The 17,577-nt window shown below is 52.0% G+C and overlaps 2 protein-coding genes across 2 annotated transcripts in view; one reads left to right on the top strand and one right to left on the bottom strand.

Moving 5' to 3' along the window:
* SARM1 (sterile alpha and TIR motif containing 1) overlaps nucleotides 1-11,855 on the top strand; it is a 26,138-nt gene extending 14,283 nt beyond the window's left edge. Inside the window, exons 9-12 of the mRNA XM_010861691.1 lie at nucleotides 697-799; nucleotides 875-1,064; nucleotides 6,574-6,695; nucleotides 6,785-11,855. Of these exons, the coding sequence (XP_010859993.1) occupies nucleotides 697-799; nucleotides 875-1,064; nucleotides 6,574-6,695; nucleotides 6,785-6,926 (557 nt within the window). The 3' untranslated portion in view covers nucleotides 6,927-11,855. The remainder of the gene's footprint in view (nucleotides 1-696; nucleotides 800-874; nucleotides 1,065-6,573; nucleotides 6,696-6,784) is intronic.
* Nucleotides 9,337-17,011, bottom strand: SLC46A1 (solute carrier family 46 (folate transporter), member 1). The gene is made up of 5 exons (XM_010861422.1): nucleotides 16,729-17,011; nucleotides 14,800-15,652; nucleotides 13,383-13,466; nucleotides 11,473-11,629; nucleotides 9,337-10,955 (listed from the first exon to the last, which is right to left on the bottom strand). Exons 1-5 carry the CDS (start codon nucleotides 16,954-16,956, stop codon nucleotides 10,898-10,900), a joined length of 1,380 nt encoding a protein of 459 aa, XP_010859724.1. The 5' UTR covers nucleotides 16,957-17,011; the 3' UTR covers nucleotides 9,337-10,897.
* Nucleotides 17,012-17,577: the final 566 nt, after the last annotated feature.

Here is a 17,577-nt window from a genome sequence, read left to right as displayed (position 1 = left end):
GTATTCTTGCCTGGAGAATTCCATGGACAGAGGAGCCTGGTGGGCTACAGTCCACGGGGTTGCAAAAAATGGACTCAGCTGAGTGACTAACATGGGGATGTGGGTGGGAAGGCAAGGGGCTTATCCTATTAGCCGACAGCTTACAAAGTGTGGGTGCTTTAGGGAAGTCAGGGTGAAGTCTAGGGTTCTAGTAGCCCTCTTGATTTATTAATTTATTTAATTTACTAATTTACTATATAGCTAATGTTTATCATCAATTGCCATAGACCAGGTCCTGATTAAGTTTTTTAAATTTTATTTTTGGCTGTGCTGGGTCTTCCCTGCTGCCTGTGGGCTTTCTCTAGTTGCCGTGAGCGGGGCTATTCTTCATTGCAGTGCACAGGCTTCTCATTAAGGTGGCTTCTCTTGTTGCAGAGCACAGGCTCTAGAGCACAGGCTCAGGAGTTGTGGCTCTCAAGGCTCAGTTGCCCTGCAGCATCTGGGATCTTCCCGGACTAGGGATTGAACCCGTGTCCCCTGCACTGGCCAACAGCTTCTTAACCATTGGACCACCAGGGAAGCCCTCTCTGACCATTTTGGGAGCAAGCCACTCTGCCTGGGCTGGGCTGAGAGGGCAGGGTGTGCAGGGGCTGATGTACCTCATGGTGAACGATGGGGAAGGTCCACCGTCACCAAGCCGTCTCTTGTCTGCTTCAGAAATGCTGCATTCCCCACTGCCCTGCACTGGTGGCAAGCCCAGCGGGGACGCTCCAGACGTCTTCATCAGCTACCGGCGGAACACGGGCTCCCAGCTGGCCAGGTGAGGGGGGCGGGCCGGCAGGCAGCCTGGGGCCTCGGGGTGAGGTCCCGGCAGTGACACCGGGCCTCCTGGCAGCCTCCTGAAGGTGCACCTGCAGCTGCACGGCTTCAGTGTCTTCATCGATGTGGAGAAGCTAGAAGCTGGCAAGTTCGAGGACAAGCTCATCCAGAGCATCATGAGTGCCCGCAACTTTGTGCTGGTTTTGTCAGCTGGGGCTCTAGACAAGTGCATGCAAGACCATGACTGCAAGGACTGGGTGCACAAGGTAAGCGCTGGCCTGGGTGACCCCAGAACTGGCCTGGGTCACCCCAGAGCTGGCCCGTGGCCCAGGGCTCCGCTTCCCCTTTCAGTCTTTCAGTTTGTTTTATATTTTATTTTTATATGTTTCTGCTATCTTTGGTGTTTTTTTTTTTTTTAATTGGAGGATAATTGCTTTACAATATTGTGTTGGTTTCTGCTGTCCAACATGACTTGGTCTTACTTATATATATATATATGTCACCTGCCTCTTGAGGTTCCCACCCTCAAGAGGTCATCACAGAGCACCAGGCTGGGCTCTCTGTGTTATATAGCAGCTTCCCACTAGTGATCTATTCTCTTTCTTGTCTGCATGTGCCAGCAACTTCCATGGCCCAGCTGGAAGTCAGGAGCCACCACTGTGACTGTACCAGGACTGTAGCAACTTACTTAGCTCTCCAAGTCCGTTTTCTCATCTACAAAACGAGGATAATTTACCTGTCCTGTTCACCTCATAGAACTGTTGTGAGGGTCAGAGAGGGATCAACGTGCTTTGAAAAATAACCTCTGTGAGGGAACGGAGGCAGAAAAGCATAGTGATAGGCACAGTGGAAAAGTTAAGAATGCAAAGCTGTGAGTTTAAATCCTGGCTCTGGCTTTGGGCAAGTTACTTAATTCCTGAGTTTCATGTTTATTACTGGAAAGTGGGATAATTATAGTACCTACCTCCCTAGGGTAGTGTTACAAGGATTAAAAGAGCTAAAATTTGTGAAGTGCCTAGCAGAATGCCTGGCACATAATTGCTGTATAATGGCAGCAATTATTATTGTTAATACAATTATTGTGAGTACTACTACTGTGTAATTTCCCCATCGTATCCTGAGTGCATAACACACAGTAAAACTTATTGAGTACTTGTAGAATGGATGGATGATGGATGGATGGGTATCACATCTGTAGATTATTAATCATTACTCATTAGTCAGCAGAAACTGGGACCAGGGCTAAGGGAAGCAGGAGCCTGGTAGGCTGCAGTCCATGGGGTCACTAAGAGTCGGACACAACTGAGCGACTTCACTTTCACTTTTCACTTTCATGCATTGGAGAAGGAAAAGGCAGCCCACTCCAGTGTTCTTGCCTGGAGAATCCCAGGGACAGAGAAGCCTGGTGGGCTGCCATCTATGGGGTCGAACAGAGTCGGACACGACTGAAGCGACTTAGCAGCAGCAGCAGCAGCAGTCATATGGATAGAGACCTTGTCCTAAAGCAGCAAAGGAGACAAGAATATGCCCAGAATGACTAGATCATATATAAATTGGTGTCAGTGTAAAGTCAGGTAGGTGAAATTCTTACTTGCTATAAGAACATGAAGAACAGAAAAAGCATCAAGGGCTGGAAAAATCAGAGGAGACTTCATGGAAGAAGAACTTGAGTCTAAAGAATTTATGTCAGTGGAAGAGAAGGCATCACAGGCAGGGAAACAGCATGAGCAAAGAACAAAGGTAGGGATGAGAAAAGTGCTGAAACCTACATTATTACTGGTCTTGCCTTCTCATTTTACAGTGAAGAAACTGAGGCTCAGAGAAGTAGAACAATTTTTCTAATGGCCACACTGCTGGGGCAGAAATCAGAATTGGGCTTTGAACTCTTGTCTCTCTGACTCCAAAGCCCATGCACTTTCTTCGGATTCAGCTTTATCCTATGACTCAGATCTGAGGGCTGGATTCAGCTGACACCAGAGTGACTGCATCTCTTCCCAACTCCAGGGTGTAGGAGGGGCTGAACACTGGGTTTGGTTTGGGGAGGGGATTCTGGGTCAGAGAGACACCCTGGAGAATCATGGCTTAGAGTAGGTGGCAGGCACCCTTCTGAGAGAAAAAGAGGAGCATTGTGAGCTCCAGGACAGCACAAACCTTGCCTTGTTCATGATGCATGCCTGATGCCTAAAACCATGCATGGGACAAAGTAGGCTCTGGCAGACTTTATAGAATAATTGAGTCAATGATCAAACAGATGATTCTGATGAAGCTGAGATGAGCAGGAGAATGGACTTCCTCCATGAAGTCTCCCTTGATGCTTTTTCTGTTCTCCATGTTCTTATAGCAAGTAAGAATTTTACCCACCTGACTTTACACTGACACCAATTTATATATGATCTAGTCATTCTGGGCATATTCTTGTCTCCTTGGCTGCTTTAGGACAAGACCTCTGTCCATATCTACTAGGTTTATTAGGTCAGAAGACTCAACTCAGTTTTCATTCTTACCTGGCTGTTTGATCTTGAGCAAGTCATTTCTTGGCCAGCCTCTAAATCTGTGCAGTGAGCACAGATCCCTATCTTTTGCTTCTGTTTAATGGATGAAGCAAATGTCTGAAGGTTCTCCAATAAATTGCTGCAGGGCCAGAATTCACCCAGGTGATCAGCAGAGAGGCAGACAGCTTGGCTGAAATGGCCCTGGACTTGGAATCAGAATGCTTGAGTCTGGGCCCCCCGGGCTCACATGTGTGTGACTTGGGAGCAAATCCCTTCGCTGGGCTTCCTTCTTCTCAGTTGTAAAATGGAGAGGTTCCCCAGAAGCCAGTCGGGGTTGAAGTTACAGAGATTCCTTCCCCAGGAAGGCTCTGTTTCACAAGGGTGCTTGATATGCCTCACTGTTCCAGCTGACTGCAAGGAGTGGGGAGCAGGCAGGTGGTGGGAGCCTTCGCCTTGGACCAGTCCCAAAGGCTCCATCATCCCTCCTTGGTTGGTTTTAGTGCTTAATTGCTTCTGGTTTTGAAACTACTTTCCGCGAAGCCACATTTATAGCGGGTAATCAATATGGAAAACCGCAAGTGAACTGCACTCAAAAAGTCCAATCTCTGGGGTTTCTCCTTGAAAGGAAAAAACACTCAATAAGCACTTACCCGAGCACCCATTAATAGCAACATCCTCAGAACAACCTGGTGAGGTAAGTTTTATTATCCCCACTTTACAGAGGAGGAAATGATAACACTTGTTATTTATTAAGCACACACTGCATGCTGATTGCTAGTCTAACACTTGCCGTGGGATAGCAGTTATTCCTCCCAACAACCCTACAAGTTAGAAACTATCATTACCCCTATTTTAGAAATTAGAAAACAGGCTTTGAGAGCCTGTTGTTTTTGCCTCACATAACAGAGCCTGTGTCAGAGAACCCAGAGGTGAACACAGATCTGATGGTTCAAGAGTGCAACCCCCAAATGCTGTACTATTTTATTCATTCATACAGCCCCTCAGCTGTTAAATATTTAGCAAAGGCAGGCTGTGGGCAGGGCTTTGTGAAAGATCGGAAGATACAAGGGGAGTGAAACCTGTACATCGTCCCCACCTTTATGTCTGGTGGAGAAGACAGATATTAAGTAAATTTCTCACTGGTGAATTTAAATCTCCAACTGTAGCAAGTGCTGCAGAGCCTATGAAAGCCTGTAAGAGGAGCATCTGATCTGGTCAGGGAAAGTGAGGGAGGACTTCTCTAAGAAAGCTGATTGAGCTCAGATCAGAAACATGAGTTGGTATTAGCTAGGTGAGAGGGAAGGGAAGAATGTTCTAGACAGAGGAAGAAGCATGTACGAGAAGGCCCTGAGCAGGGAGGGAGGATGGAAAATCTAAGAGGCTGCGAGATCTGTGTGGCTGAGGGGACAGTGCAGAGTGGAGTTTGAGGAGTGAGTTGCGGACAATCACACAGAGCCTTGAACCCTATTCTAAGAGCCATGTGAAGTCGTGAATTCGAAGTAGGGGGTGACATGATAAGATTTGCATTTTGCGAAGAGCTGCCAGGTGAAGGGGCAACCTGGAGGATGAATGAGAGGAGGCTAGAATGGATGAGAAGAGACCTGGTGGGGCTTAATGGTAATACGGGGTTGGAGCAGGGCAGTGGTGGGCTGGAGGTGGAGAAAAAGGAGGAGGTTTGAGAAATGAGTAAGGACTACAACTGGCAGGGCTCCAGACGGATCAGTCTGGATGCTGGGGGTGGGATGTGCTTCTTGATACTAAAATTTGTTTGGGATTTTTTTTCCCATTCCAACAACTAGTTCTCCACTCCACCACACAGCTGGCTGTCCCACAGTTCAGTTCCAACGCTCACTACCTGCCTAGAATGAGCGTCAAATGCCGTGGTTTAGCGGCAGCCCCCAGCCATGCTGGCACCAGAGATCGGTTTCATGAAAGACAATTTTTCCAGAGGCCAGGGAGGGGGACGTGGACTTAATTGTTGCATCAGGTCCACCTGAGATCATCAGGCATTAGATCCCGGAGGTTACACACCTCTAGTCTAAGGGATTAGCCTCACAAGTCTGCCCTCACTTCAGACCCAGTCCCAGGTCCCAGGCCATCTGCACTGCTTGTCTGTCTTGGCTACAAATTCAGAGGGTTCCCATGACCACCCCTCAGGTTCAATAATTTGCTAGAATGACGTGCGTGCATGCACACTAAGTCGCTTCAGTGGTGTCCGCCTCTTTGCAACCCCATGGACCGTAGCCTGCCATGCTCCTCTGTCCATGGGATTCTCCAGGCAAGAATACTGGAATGGGTTGCCATGCCCTCCTCCAGGGATCTTTCGGACCCAGGGATCAGCCTCTCATCTCTTATGTCTCCTGCATTTGCAGGCGGGTTCTCTACCACTAGTGTGACCTGGGATGATGTGCAGAATTCAGGAGAGAACTATTACTGGCTTATTATTAATATAAAAGATACAATTCAGGAACATTTAAATACAAGTGATGCACAGGGCAAGGTAAGCAGTGGGTGGGGGAGTTGGGAGCGTGGGCAGGGGAAGCATGGAGCTTCCATGCCCTCTCCAGGCCACCCTCTCTGCACCTAGATGTGTTCACCAACCTACCTGGTCAGTCCTTAAGGGTTTTATGGAGGTTTCATTATGTAGGCACGATTGAGTCACTAGTGACGTCTCAATCCAGCCCCTCTTCTCTCGTCCTGGGGCTGTGGGGGGCAGAGGAGCTGAGGCTGAAAGTTCCAACCTTCTAATCACAGCTTCCTCTTCCTGGCCACGAGCCCCCATCCTGAAGCTATCCAGGCACAGATCCCCATCCCCAGGTCATCTGAGAGGGCTTTAGGAGCTCTGTGCCAAGAATATATATATATATTTGGTGTTGTTTAGTCATTGTGTCCAACTCTTTTGCAACACCATGGACTATAACCCACCAGGCTCCTGTGTCCATAGGATTTCCCAAGTAAGAATATTGGAGTGGGTTGCCATTTCCTTCTTGAGGGGATCTTCCCAACCCGGGGATCAAGCCCGTGTCTCCTGCATTGGCAGGGAGATTCTTTACCACTGAGCCATCTAGGAAGCATCTATAAATATGTATTCACACACACACATAGATATATATATGTGTGTGTGTGTATTTATTATACCATGGTGGGTTAAGAAGTCAAGGTGGACTTCAGGACCAGCATTCAACCCTGGGCTCAGCCTTGGGCTACTATCCCTCCCAGTGCCTGCCTGGCCCCAGGGCCCCAAGATGGGTCCCCAGTGTCGTCTCTTCTCTTCTTTCTCTAGGAGATCGTGACTGCTTTGAGCTGTGGCAAGAACATCGTGCCTGTCATTGACGGCTTCAAGTGGCCAGAGCCCCAGGCCCTGCCGGAGGACATGCAGGCTGTGCTCACCTTCAACGGCATCAAGTGAGGAGGGGGCGGGGTGGGTTACACAGGCCCCCGGCCCGCAGCACCCTCTGCCCAGCCCTCTGACCCAGCCGCCTGTGTACCCACAGGTGGTCCCACGAGTACCAGGAGGCCACCATTGAGAAGATCATCCGCTTCCTGCAGGGCCGCTCCTCCCGGGACTCGTCTGCTGGCTCCGACACCAGTTTGGAGAGCGCTGCACCCCCTGGGCCCCATCTAACCAGCCCCTAGCTCCCATTTCCATCATGACTCCCATTTCCCTCATCCTCCCCACCCCAGTGGAACAGCCCCTCAAACTGGCCTCCCTGGGCTGAGGCAGCCTAGGCTCTTCTCAGGAAATAGCTAACTCCCCTGCCCTCATGGTCCACCTCAAACCCAACATCCTCAGTATCTGCAAAGAGAAGGGAAGCCAGGCATTGGGGGTGCTAAGACCTCCCCCAGGCCCTTGCCCTCGGTTCCTGTCTTGAGTGTGGAAGGGTCACTGCTCAGCTCTGAGGAGGTTCTGGAGGAGGAGGGTTTTCTGTGCGTTAAGCTTTCCTGCCCTGCCAACAGCCAGCTTGAGTAGAGTGAAGGCAGGCAAACTCCAGCAGGGGTTGGTGCCATGGCCACCCCTCTCCGTCAAGCAAGGGCTTGGGCCTGGGAGCCAGCCAGGGACGAGAGACCAGCCATGGTCTCCATTGAGGGTGCACCTGGCCCCTGCGCTCACCACTTCCTACCGCCCTGTGGCCTTGCCTCATAGCCACTCAGTGCCCGTAGCTAGCCTGGCCTGACCCCAGGTCCCCCCCCAGCCTTCCTGATGTGCAGCCTCCTTTGCCACACCTGGGGTCAGGGTGATGGCGAGCCGGCCCTCACTCAGGCTGGTCAGCAGCTGCAGCCTGTGCTCACGGGTGCAAAGGCAGCTCCTGCTTAGGCCTGAGCAGGGGAGGCTGTGTCTCAGAGTGCAGCTAGCCAACCTATTATGCCTTGGTGCTGTGTGCCAGGCCTCTGCCCAGCCTGGCTCAGCCCCCCATCCACCCACCAAAGGCTGCTCACCACCCACTGACTCAGGGAGGTGGAGCGAGGCAGCCCCATGGGGCAGCAGAAGTAGCCTGGGCAGAACCTGTAGCTCCCCAAGGTGTGAACCCATTGCCCTCTGGGAGGGGAGGGGCAAAGCCGGTGAGGAGAAGCAAGATCCTCAAGAGGGGGATGGGATGCACCTGAATCACAGGAGGATTTTGTTAAAATTCCATTCAGGACACCTGGGGTGGGGCCCGAGTTCCTGCATTCCTCATGAACTCCTGGGTAGGCTAAAGCTGGTGACCAAGGAATGACATTCAGTACCTTAGGCAGCCAGGCTCTAAGGCCTCACAGATGTTGGTCATTTCCCTGACACTTCACCCCCTGGCCTATAATCACCAGAGCAACCTTACCTGGTATCATCTCCGTCTGACAGAGAAGGACCTGAATGACGTGCCCAGTGTCCCAAGTCATTAGAGATAGCCCCAGGACGCAGACCGGGCCTCCTGGCGCCCCGTCCCTGGCCAGGGGCACTGCTCCCTTGAGAATTATCCAGGAGGCTGCACCCCAGGCAGGGCTGTTGCTCTACAGAACGGCCAGCTTCCCTCTTGCCCCCCAGGACTCTAGCCATGGGGGACAGGCTTTCACAACAGACGGCTGACCCAGAGGCTATAAAGAAATAACTCAGCAGAAGTGTTCCTCGGTCCTTCTCTCCGCCAGGGGTAGAGAGCATCTCCTGCCAATAAATGCAGGCTCCAGCTAATGGGCTCGGCAGGCACCAGCCCAGCCCCTCCCCTCCCAGGGGCAGTGGGTTCACAGCTGGCTTAGGTCCCAGAGCTGCCTCCCACGGATGCAAGCCAGGCCCCCTTGGAGCTCCCCAGCCACATCTATACAAAGTCAAAGGTCTTGCTTCAGGCTTGGAACTCCTTCCTTCCGCTCCCTTCCCTGCCAGATACACTAGCCAGTCCTCTGGGTGCCCTTGACCCTTTCTCCTTCATGCTTCATGAACGCCCACCAGTGTCAGGCCCTGGACAGGACAGCAGATGTTGCCCCCAAGAGCAGAGGCAGTAACAATATAATGTGACAAGTCTCCTCCAGAGAAGGCCTTGTCTTCTTGTTCCCCATCAGTCCCACTCCCTCCAGAGGCCCCTCACCGGCAGTACTCGGAGAAGTTGCCCAGCACACCCTCCACTGCCTGCCTCCTCTCTCTGGGGAATCAGAGCCCAGCCTCCAGGCCCTGCTGGAGCAGCTGAAATAAAAACCCTCACCAGTGCATTCAGGGGCCTGCCTCCCTCGCCATAACCAACCACTGCCCCGATTGCAGCCAGGGCAGGCACCTTGGCCCTCACTGTCCACCTAGGCCTGGCCTCACAGAGCCTCTTCTGAGACAGAGGGCTGAGAAACAGCCTTCCCCCCAACCCCCAGCCTGCTCTGACATTGCTTTGAAAGGGTCAGAGTTTTCTGCTTAGATGGGCTGTAACTGCTGCCCCCACTATGGGGCTGAGTCAGCTTCACCCCATCCCAGCCCTCTCCTAGACCAAGACCTTGCTCATGACCAAGAAACACACAAAAGTCTAAAGTCCAGCTCCAACTCATTTAGCCTTCCTGGGGCCCCACAAATAGAGGCATTCCATTTTAGAATGTATGAGGTAGGAAGGATCTAAGAACAATATTTAATCTAGTGTTTCCTAACTTGTCGAACCCATGACCAGATAATTGGGGGGTGTCGCTGAGCTACCCCTTCACAGAAGGCCACATACGAGTCAGAGGCGGTACCTGGAGTAGATTCCAGGCCTGAGGTCAACCCAGAGCCTTTTTGCCTACATCCGCACCGCTGGGCCAGGAGAGGGACCTCTCCTCACTTGATCTCACGACAGGGGACAGTGACAAGGGAATCTGGTAACAGGCCACAACTGACCTTGGTTTGCCTTGGGCCACCCCCATTTTACCTGCGTGATTTCTAACCAGGAACCTGGCTGGCAGGGCATGTGAGAGAGAATGAGGGCGGAAATACCAGCAGGGGGCCATGCCATGTGGCCAGTTCTGTTTTGAAGAGTCAGGTGTTAATCTGATTTTCTTGGGGGTTTATGGTCCTCATCAAAGCCAGTGCCTTAAGACCCAATCTGATTCTGCCTTTCAATTTCAGGTTTCCCTAACACCCTAGAAATGGGCCCCGCATTCTCTGGGACTTGGGCCTCCTGAACCATAGGGGGAGGCTGGGCCCATCTCCAGGTTCCTGTTGACTTACAGGTGCTCAAGAGAGGGTGTCGGCACATGGCCCTGCTGAAATGCCTAGAGATGGGGAGTGTTAGAGAGCTGAGTGGTAGCAAAAACTGATTCCGCTTGGGCTGGTGTAGCCAGGAAGATCGGGACGGGTGCCTTCATGGAGTGGATCTCTGACTCCGAGGAATGAGCAGCCAGGGCTCTGCCCAGAGCTTTTCCACTGGCCTAATGCAAGCGTGCCAGCGCTTTGCTGCCCAGAAGCTCAGAAGACAATGGGCAGTCAGATGAGGACTGAGCCAGCTGTGCCCGGTACCAATCTCATGGCAACTCTGGGGGCTCCTGTCCTTTCCAGAAGCTGCTGCTGCCTGGTCTATGGTGGGCAAACTGGGAAAACAAGGCCCCATAGCCTAATGCCATGGGGGAGCCAGGAAGTTCATTTCGGGGCGATTATACTGACTTATGATGATTGGCACTGCTAAGCCTAGCAGATTAATTCCCACCCAGAGACAGCAGCATTCTCCCTCCAGGGGACACCGAGTCCCTCCCACAGCACCCCCTCCCCCAAAGGTACCATGTTCATCACTAAGGAGTGATGAATTGAACACTCTGAGCTGCCCAGTTTGGCTCGGAAGCAGAGGTGCCAGCCCTCAGGCTTCAACTGGTCCCTCCATCAGGACCTCTCCCCTCCCCTGAAGGGTTCTGTGTGATTCATGGCCTAAAGGGTAAACAGACCCCTGTTCCAAATAGGGGCTCCCCCACCACCTGCCCTGAGTGGGTGACAATTCAAGATCTAGGAGTCATAGGCTGGCACAGCTGTGGATGCGGCAGGGGCCTTGGTCCAGGTTGACCATCCTGTCCAAGGTGAACACAGCCCTTTGGGGGGATCTGCCGCTATGCTAAGGGCTGGGATCCAGATGCGTCTCCTTCCAGCTGGTCAGTGCTCACGTTGCTCCTCTTGCCCTCTGTCCTTGGGTCCAGGCAGATCAGGGGCTCTGGGAAAACTCCTGGAATTCAGGGCAATGATTATCCCTTTCCAGTATCCTGTGAGAGACCAGAGAGAGGGTTCAAACTTAACATGGGGCGGGGGACCCTCAACTCCTGGAGGAGTGACATGGGCTTTATTGGGTGGGCTGGTCCAGGTAACCCCGCTCCCCAAGCTAAGAGGTGGAAGACAAAACAGAGGGCTCGGGGGAAGAGAAGCAAGTGGGTCAGGTGAGCACGGGGCCCAGCCACAACTATCCCAGGAAGCTCTCCAGGCTTCCCTTTAGCACATTTCTGCCACGGTTGTTGCATCTGTAAAATGGGAATGGAGAGGGGCGAGGGGATCTGAGTGCGAGAACACAGCCCTGCCGAGCAGCACTGTGAGCGTGTCCCTTCCCCTACTGGCCTCTGCCTTGCCCCAGGAGAGCCGCTCCCAGAGAATCAGACAACCATCTGCAAGGGGAGAGAGACACCCACAGGGGAAGAGCTCCAGAAACGAGGAGGTTGGGAGGAGGAGGAAGAGGAGCCCTTTAGGTAAACGGCTCCATTCTGACCGTGAGTCACAGCCCTGTATTACCCCATCAGGATGGCTGGGATGAATAGTAGTCCAGCTCCCAGGAGGAAAGGGAAGCCCTTCATGAGGTTCAGGGTGGCTGGGTAGAGCGAGTTGAAGATGCCGGAGGCCATCAGCATGGCCAAGCCATTCACACAGGCCAGAGCAGAAAAGAGAGCGCCTGTGAAGAAATAAATACCACACAGCAATTTGAAAGACCTAAATGCAAATTCTGGCACTACTACCTAACAGCTGTGTAATCGGGGGCAAGCCACTTCACCTGAGTCTGACCTTTCTCACCTATAAACCCTACATCATATGTTGTGTGTGATAAGGCTTCAGTGAGGTCATACATGGAGAGCACATGTGCTTAAAACAAACGGCTGTTATTAAATCTATTACAAGGATGTGTGATGTCTTCTCAAAGAAGTTTGATAAAGTCTGATAAAATCGTGTGGGGTTTATCCCCTTTGGAATCATCTCCTGTTTAGGATAAATTTCTGGGTTAATTCTCAGTTTCAACACTTATTAGCTGTGTAATCACTGAATAAGTCATTTACCTTTCTGGGTTTCTGTCCCCCTTCTGTTAAACAAGGACATTACCTTTCATGGATTGTTAGGAATGCTGGTAACATTATATACACAGGTAAAGCAGCCATGCCCGGGCCTGCCCTCCTAGAGGCAGTCAGTTAGCAAAGGCTGTTCTTTTCTCCTGTTCCTCTTGGCATCTCTGGGCACAGTGAAGGCGCTAGAAAAAGGCTTATTGAGTGAATGAATGGAAACAACAGAATGGTTGTGAATGAATGGTTCTGGAGACAACAGAACCCACGGTGGGATATATGACATGAAAATCTCTGCCATCACCAGAACTTCTTTCCCGGGTAGAAGGGAAAAGGAGGATAAGCCAGATGTTTTCACTGGCCTAAAGACCCAGTGACCTGAGAAACTGCTCTTTATAGATATGCCAACAGAACACGAATTCTGCAAAGTAAGCTCAACCCTGGGCTTCCCTGGTGACTCGGATGGTAAAGAATCTGCCTGCAGTGTGGGAGACTCGGGGTTTGATTCCTGGGTCAGGAAGACTCCCTGGGAGAAGGGAATGGCAACCCACTCCAGTACTATTGCCTGGAGAGTTTCAAGGGCAAAGGAGCCTGGTGGGCTACAGTCCAGGGGGTCGCACACAACTGAGTCAGATACAACTGAGTGATTAACACTTTCATTTCACTTTTGCTTTGAAGCTTAACCTAACAGAAGTTGAGATTAAACTATCAGACTGTCAGAGCTCGAAGGGCCTGCAGATGTCACCAAGAGCAATTCATGTGTGTTACAGATGAGGAAACAGGCCCAGAGAGGGAGAGGGACCTACCCAAGATCACACAGCCAGTGAGACAGAGCCAGGACTAAAAACCCAGATCCCAAGCCCTGGTGCTCTTAAAACCACACCTGGGTGTGCAACCTAGGTCCACCACTTACTGAGTGATCTTAGGTGAATCAACTGAACACTCTGGGCCTTTGTTTCACCTGCCACTTGGAAACAATGAAACCTAAGTCACCAAGTTGTTTTGTCTCCTTCGAGCTCGGACACTGTGACCCCAGGGAAGCAGGGGCCTGTGGCATGGTCACGTCCATTTTGCAGATGGAAAAGCTGAATTCTGGAAAGGGTAAATCCTCTGCTGGGCTTAAAAACATAAGCCCAGCAAAAGAACATAATCACATGCAGCTGACTGCAAATTCCGACTCTAATTTGGTCGGGAAATGTAAATCCCTGTGGTCCTTTGGCAGCCCTGGGCGCTTGGACAGCAATGCAGTTGTCTTAGCTACTTCTCCAGGGTGGGAGGAAGGAAGGTAAGCTCCTCCCAGCCTATGGCTGCCCTCAGCCCAGTTTAGGCAACACTGGCCTGAGGAACCAGACGTGGGCTGATCCTGATACTCACCCTGCTCCGATTGCCTCACCAGTTTAGATAGCTTGGCCCGGATGATAGGGGTGACGACCAGTGACAGGAAAAGGAGCCCGTACCCTGGGGAGAAAGAAGGAAAGATCAAGAGAATGGGGCTGGGGAGGGGGTGCCCCAGTGAGATGTAGCAGAGCTCTTGTGTCCACCCATGAGGGACACAGGTTAGACACCGGAAGAACTTCCCTGATGAGGAAGGCAACGATGACGGCGCACAGTAAGCACACAGGAAATGCGAGTTCCTTTTCAATGGACATTCAGTGACTCAAAGGCTTATACTGTTTCCTTAGGAACTGTTTCTCTCCCTTGTGCAACTGTTACCTCCTCAGCAAAACTGCAAACTGTTAAAGGACAGTGGAGCCTCCAAAGTGGGTACACGATGAGGCCCCGCCTCCAGAGCCCCTGAAGGTAACAGGCACCCAAATCCCTGAGCAATGACAGTGCCTTCATCAGCTCTGCAGCCCTGAAGGCACTGAGCCCAGCACATGGGAGATGTGCGTGGAAGATGCTGTGTGTAGAAGGAAAAGGTGCCTGGCCCCCATCAGCTGCACTGTCCAGAAGAGCAGCCACATTAAGAAGTCTGTGATTACTGGGACTTCCCTGGTGGCCCAGTGGTTGAGAATCCACCTTCCAATGCAGGGGATGAAGGTTCGATCCCTGGTTGGGGAACTAAGATGCCACATGGCTCGGGGCAACTAAGCCTGCGTGCTGCAACTAGAGAGCCCCAAGTGCTACAATAACTGAGCCCTCGAGCTCTAGAGCCCATGTGCAACAACAAGAGAAAGCCCGTGTGCCTCCATGCCAGACATTTAAAAAAAAATTTTGTTTTACTCTTTGATTACTGAATGGCTGACTGTACACATTTTCAGGCTCTATTAAAATAAATCTGTCCATTCAGGAAAATGAACTTCCTCATTTTCAGCTGTCCCCTCCAACCAAAAAAAAAAGAAGAACTAACACAAGTCGGAATCTGATAGCTGTGGTCTGAGAAGGCTGGCTTTTTAAAAAAACCCAAAGAAGCTGACCAAGGTCCTGTAATCCTTATCAGAGAAGTGAGCATTAAGGCATTAGCAGCATGGACTTTGCTTAAAAGCACCAGGGGAGGTAGGAGTGAAGCAATTAGTGTACAAGCGATACTACTGTCTTTGGCTCTATCTTACAATATTTATGGTTGGTAATGTGAATTAATTACTTTGGCTACTGAAGGTCAATCTTTTCTGTATAACTGGTGGGTTGTTTTTTTTTTTTTTTGTAATGAGATTTCTTAGTCGTTTGTCCTCCAGTGCAGGCTAGGGCCACAGTGATGTTTCCAAAGACACGGGCATGAACTGCATTTGGGGACAGCACATGGCCACCCAGTAATTCTGAAACAAACTGTAGCTGAACCCATACACTTTACCTGTGAACATGAGGGGTGTGATGGTAGCAAATGCAAAGACCATCATCCCCAGGATATTGAAGACCAGGCCAATCTCAGCCACCCAGGTGTCGGCCAGGCAGTACTGCAGAAGCCGCAGGCCCAGCAGGCTGGTGAGGTATGGGAGCTGCTGAGCTGCAGAACCGTAGCTGATCAGCCGAGAGTCCCAGCAGAGGGGTGCACTCAGCTCATAGAGGGTCAGGATGTCCTGGGCCCCGAGGTGCACAGTGATCATCACGAAGATGGCCAATGAATACAGGGCTAAGTGCTTCCTGGACTTCTCCGGGGCCTGGGTCACATAGAGCTGGATGACGGATCGGTGGTGACGGAGTGTGAAGAGACGGGTAGGTGTCCGCTCCTTCACTGTCTCACCAAAGCAGAATGCTGCATAGAGAGTCATGACGGTCAGCACGGCCAAGGCGAGCCAGAAGGGGTTGACATAAACCTGCTCCTGGAGCAAGAAGCCACCAATGAAGCTCGCCAGCATTCCCGCCACCCCAATGCATGCTTCCAACAGAGCCATTCGGATGGTACGGGTGCGGCTGGAGCTGACATCAGCCACGGAGGCAAAGCTGGCGGCCAGGAGCCCACTGAAATCGCCGAGGAGGGCACAAAGGATGCGGCCCAGTACCAAGTAGCCAATGTGGAGATGCAGCTGAACCACGAAGATGGACAGCACGGTCTGGAGCAGCAGGCCGAGGGAGGCCAGCACCAGCAGCGGGCGGCGGCCCACACAGTCACTCCAGGCGCCCAGCAGGGTGGACGAGAAGAGTCCCACCAGGAAGCCGCCCACGTTCATGTAGAGGGTCCAATGGGAGGTAAGTGTCTCCACTTCCTATGGGGGCAAGAGTTGTATTATGGGGAGCGGGCGAGCTATCCCTCACTCTGGGCTGCCCACCCCCCACACTGTCACCAACCTGGGAGATACAGGGATCAGGACTTTCTCTGAAGCCCTAAACCTCAAGAGAATTTTAGTATGGATGCTGGAGCGGGTATGGGAAATTTGTAAGATCCATTCCTTACTTTTACCACTGTGAATGAAAAATGCTGCTGCTATATCAGGGTTCAGTCCCTGAGTTGGGAAGATCCCCTAGAGGAGGAAATGGCAACCCACTCCAGGATTCTTGCCTGGGAAATCCCATGGATGGAGGAGCCTGGTGGGCTACAGTCCATGGGGTTGAAAAGAGTCGGACAGGACTGAGTGACTAACACTTATCACTTGTAATCTTTTGATGTTTCTCCAACCTGGTTTTTATCACAAAACTCCTATATATCCTGGCTCCTCCCTTAACTCTCAGGAGCAGTCCTTCGGAGCTGTCTGAGAGACTGCCTCCAGGGCTTGAGTCCTCAGAAAGTCAGCTAAATAAGACAATTTCTGGGGCTTCCCAGGTGGCTCAGTGGTAAAGAATCCACCTGCCAGTGCAGGAGACACAGGTTCGGTTCCCGGTCGGGGAAGATCCCACCTGCTGTAGGTAACTAAGCCTGTGTGCCACAACTACTGAGCCTGTGCTCTAGAGCCCCTGTCCCCAAACAAGGGAAGCCACCGCAGTGAGAAGGCCCAGCACTCTGCAACTAGAGAGTAGCCCCCGCTTGACACAACTAGAAAAAAGTCGGGGCAACCATGAAGACCCAGCATAGCCAAAAATAAAATTGAAAAAAACTCTCATCTTTTTAAGTTGTGCATTTTGTTTTTCAGAAAATACCCCCTTGTTAACCCTCAAAGCTCGCTTTATCTGCATCAGCTTTAAGCATCTCTACACCGCAGTTCTCAGGCTCCAACTTTTGCTCCCGCCCCGCCCACCACCCAAGATCCTAACCCCCGCGGCCGTCCCCAGTCTTTACCCAGGCCACCCCCGCCCCGGCCACGCTCCTCGCTTCTCCACCCCCCACACCCACGCGCGCGGCCCCTACCTGAGCGATGGGGTCCACGCTGTGGTTGCTGCAGCTGTCCCTGTGACGGGTGCCATTGTAGCCAAGGTCTGCACTGAAACGGTGCCACAGGTACTGCGTGGTGACCGGGCCCTGCAGGACCAAGGCGAAGTTGGCGAGGAAGACGAGTGGCTCCACGCAGCCGCGGCACAGCACGGACCGGGTAGGCCAGGCGCGGGGCTCGCCCGGGGAGTTCGCGCGCCCCTCCATGCTTTCGGGTTCCTTGCAGAGTTGGCGCAAGGCAGAAGGCTCATCTTTCTGCGCCTGCGCTCAGCGTCTTTTTTTTTTTTTCAAGTGGGCGGGACGGAGCCAGGACTGGTGAGCCCCTCCTTCCTCTCAGCCCCACCCTCTCTGGGCTGGGAAGGGCAGGCGGCGGGGGAGGCGGGCGTGCCCGGAACCCCTGACTTATAGAGTGACCTCGCCTGCAAACTGTGCGAAGATATCGCCTGGCACTCCTTCCCAGGCCCCGAAAACCCCATAACAGTAGGAGAATATCAATAATTAACATTCATTGATCACTTATGTGCTGGGCGCTGTACTAAACGCCACGTGGATTAATCTCCCAACAACTTTATAAGCTAGTTATTGTTAAGGATCCCAATTTACCCATAAAGAGACAAGAACAATCGGGCATTCAAAGCCGAGCTGGAAAAACACACGACTTCTGATGTCTGTGCTGATGTTCTGCCCTGCGACAAAGCGACCCGGTGGATGAAAGTGCAGCCTCCAGTTCTACTGCCTCAATTCCATCACCTAGGTTCTGGGCATGCCACTTAGCTCTTTGTGCCTCCGTTTCGTCATCTTAAAAGGATGGTGCTAATAGAATGTGAC

The sequence above is a fragment of the Bison bison genome, unplaced genomic scaffold, assembly GCF_000754665.1.
Source record: "Bison bison bison isolate TAMUID 2011002044 unplaced genomic scaffold, Bison_UMD1.0 scf7180017864472, whole genome shotgun sequence".
NCBI lineage: Eukaryota > Metazoa > Chordata > Mammalia > Artiodactyla > Bovidae > Bison > Bison bison.
Note: the sequence above shows the minus strand (reverse complement) of the source record. Positions and strands in the feature narration are given on the sequence as shown.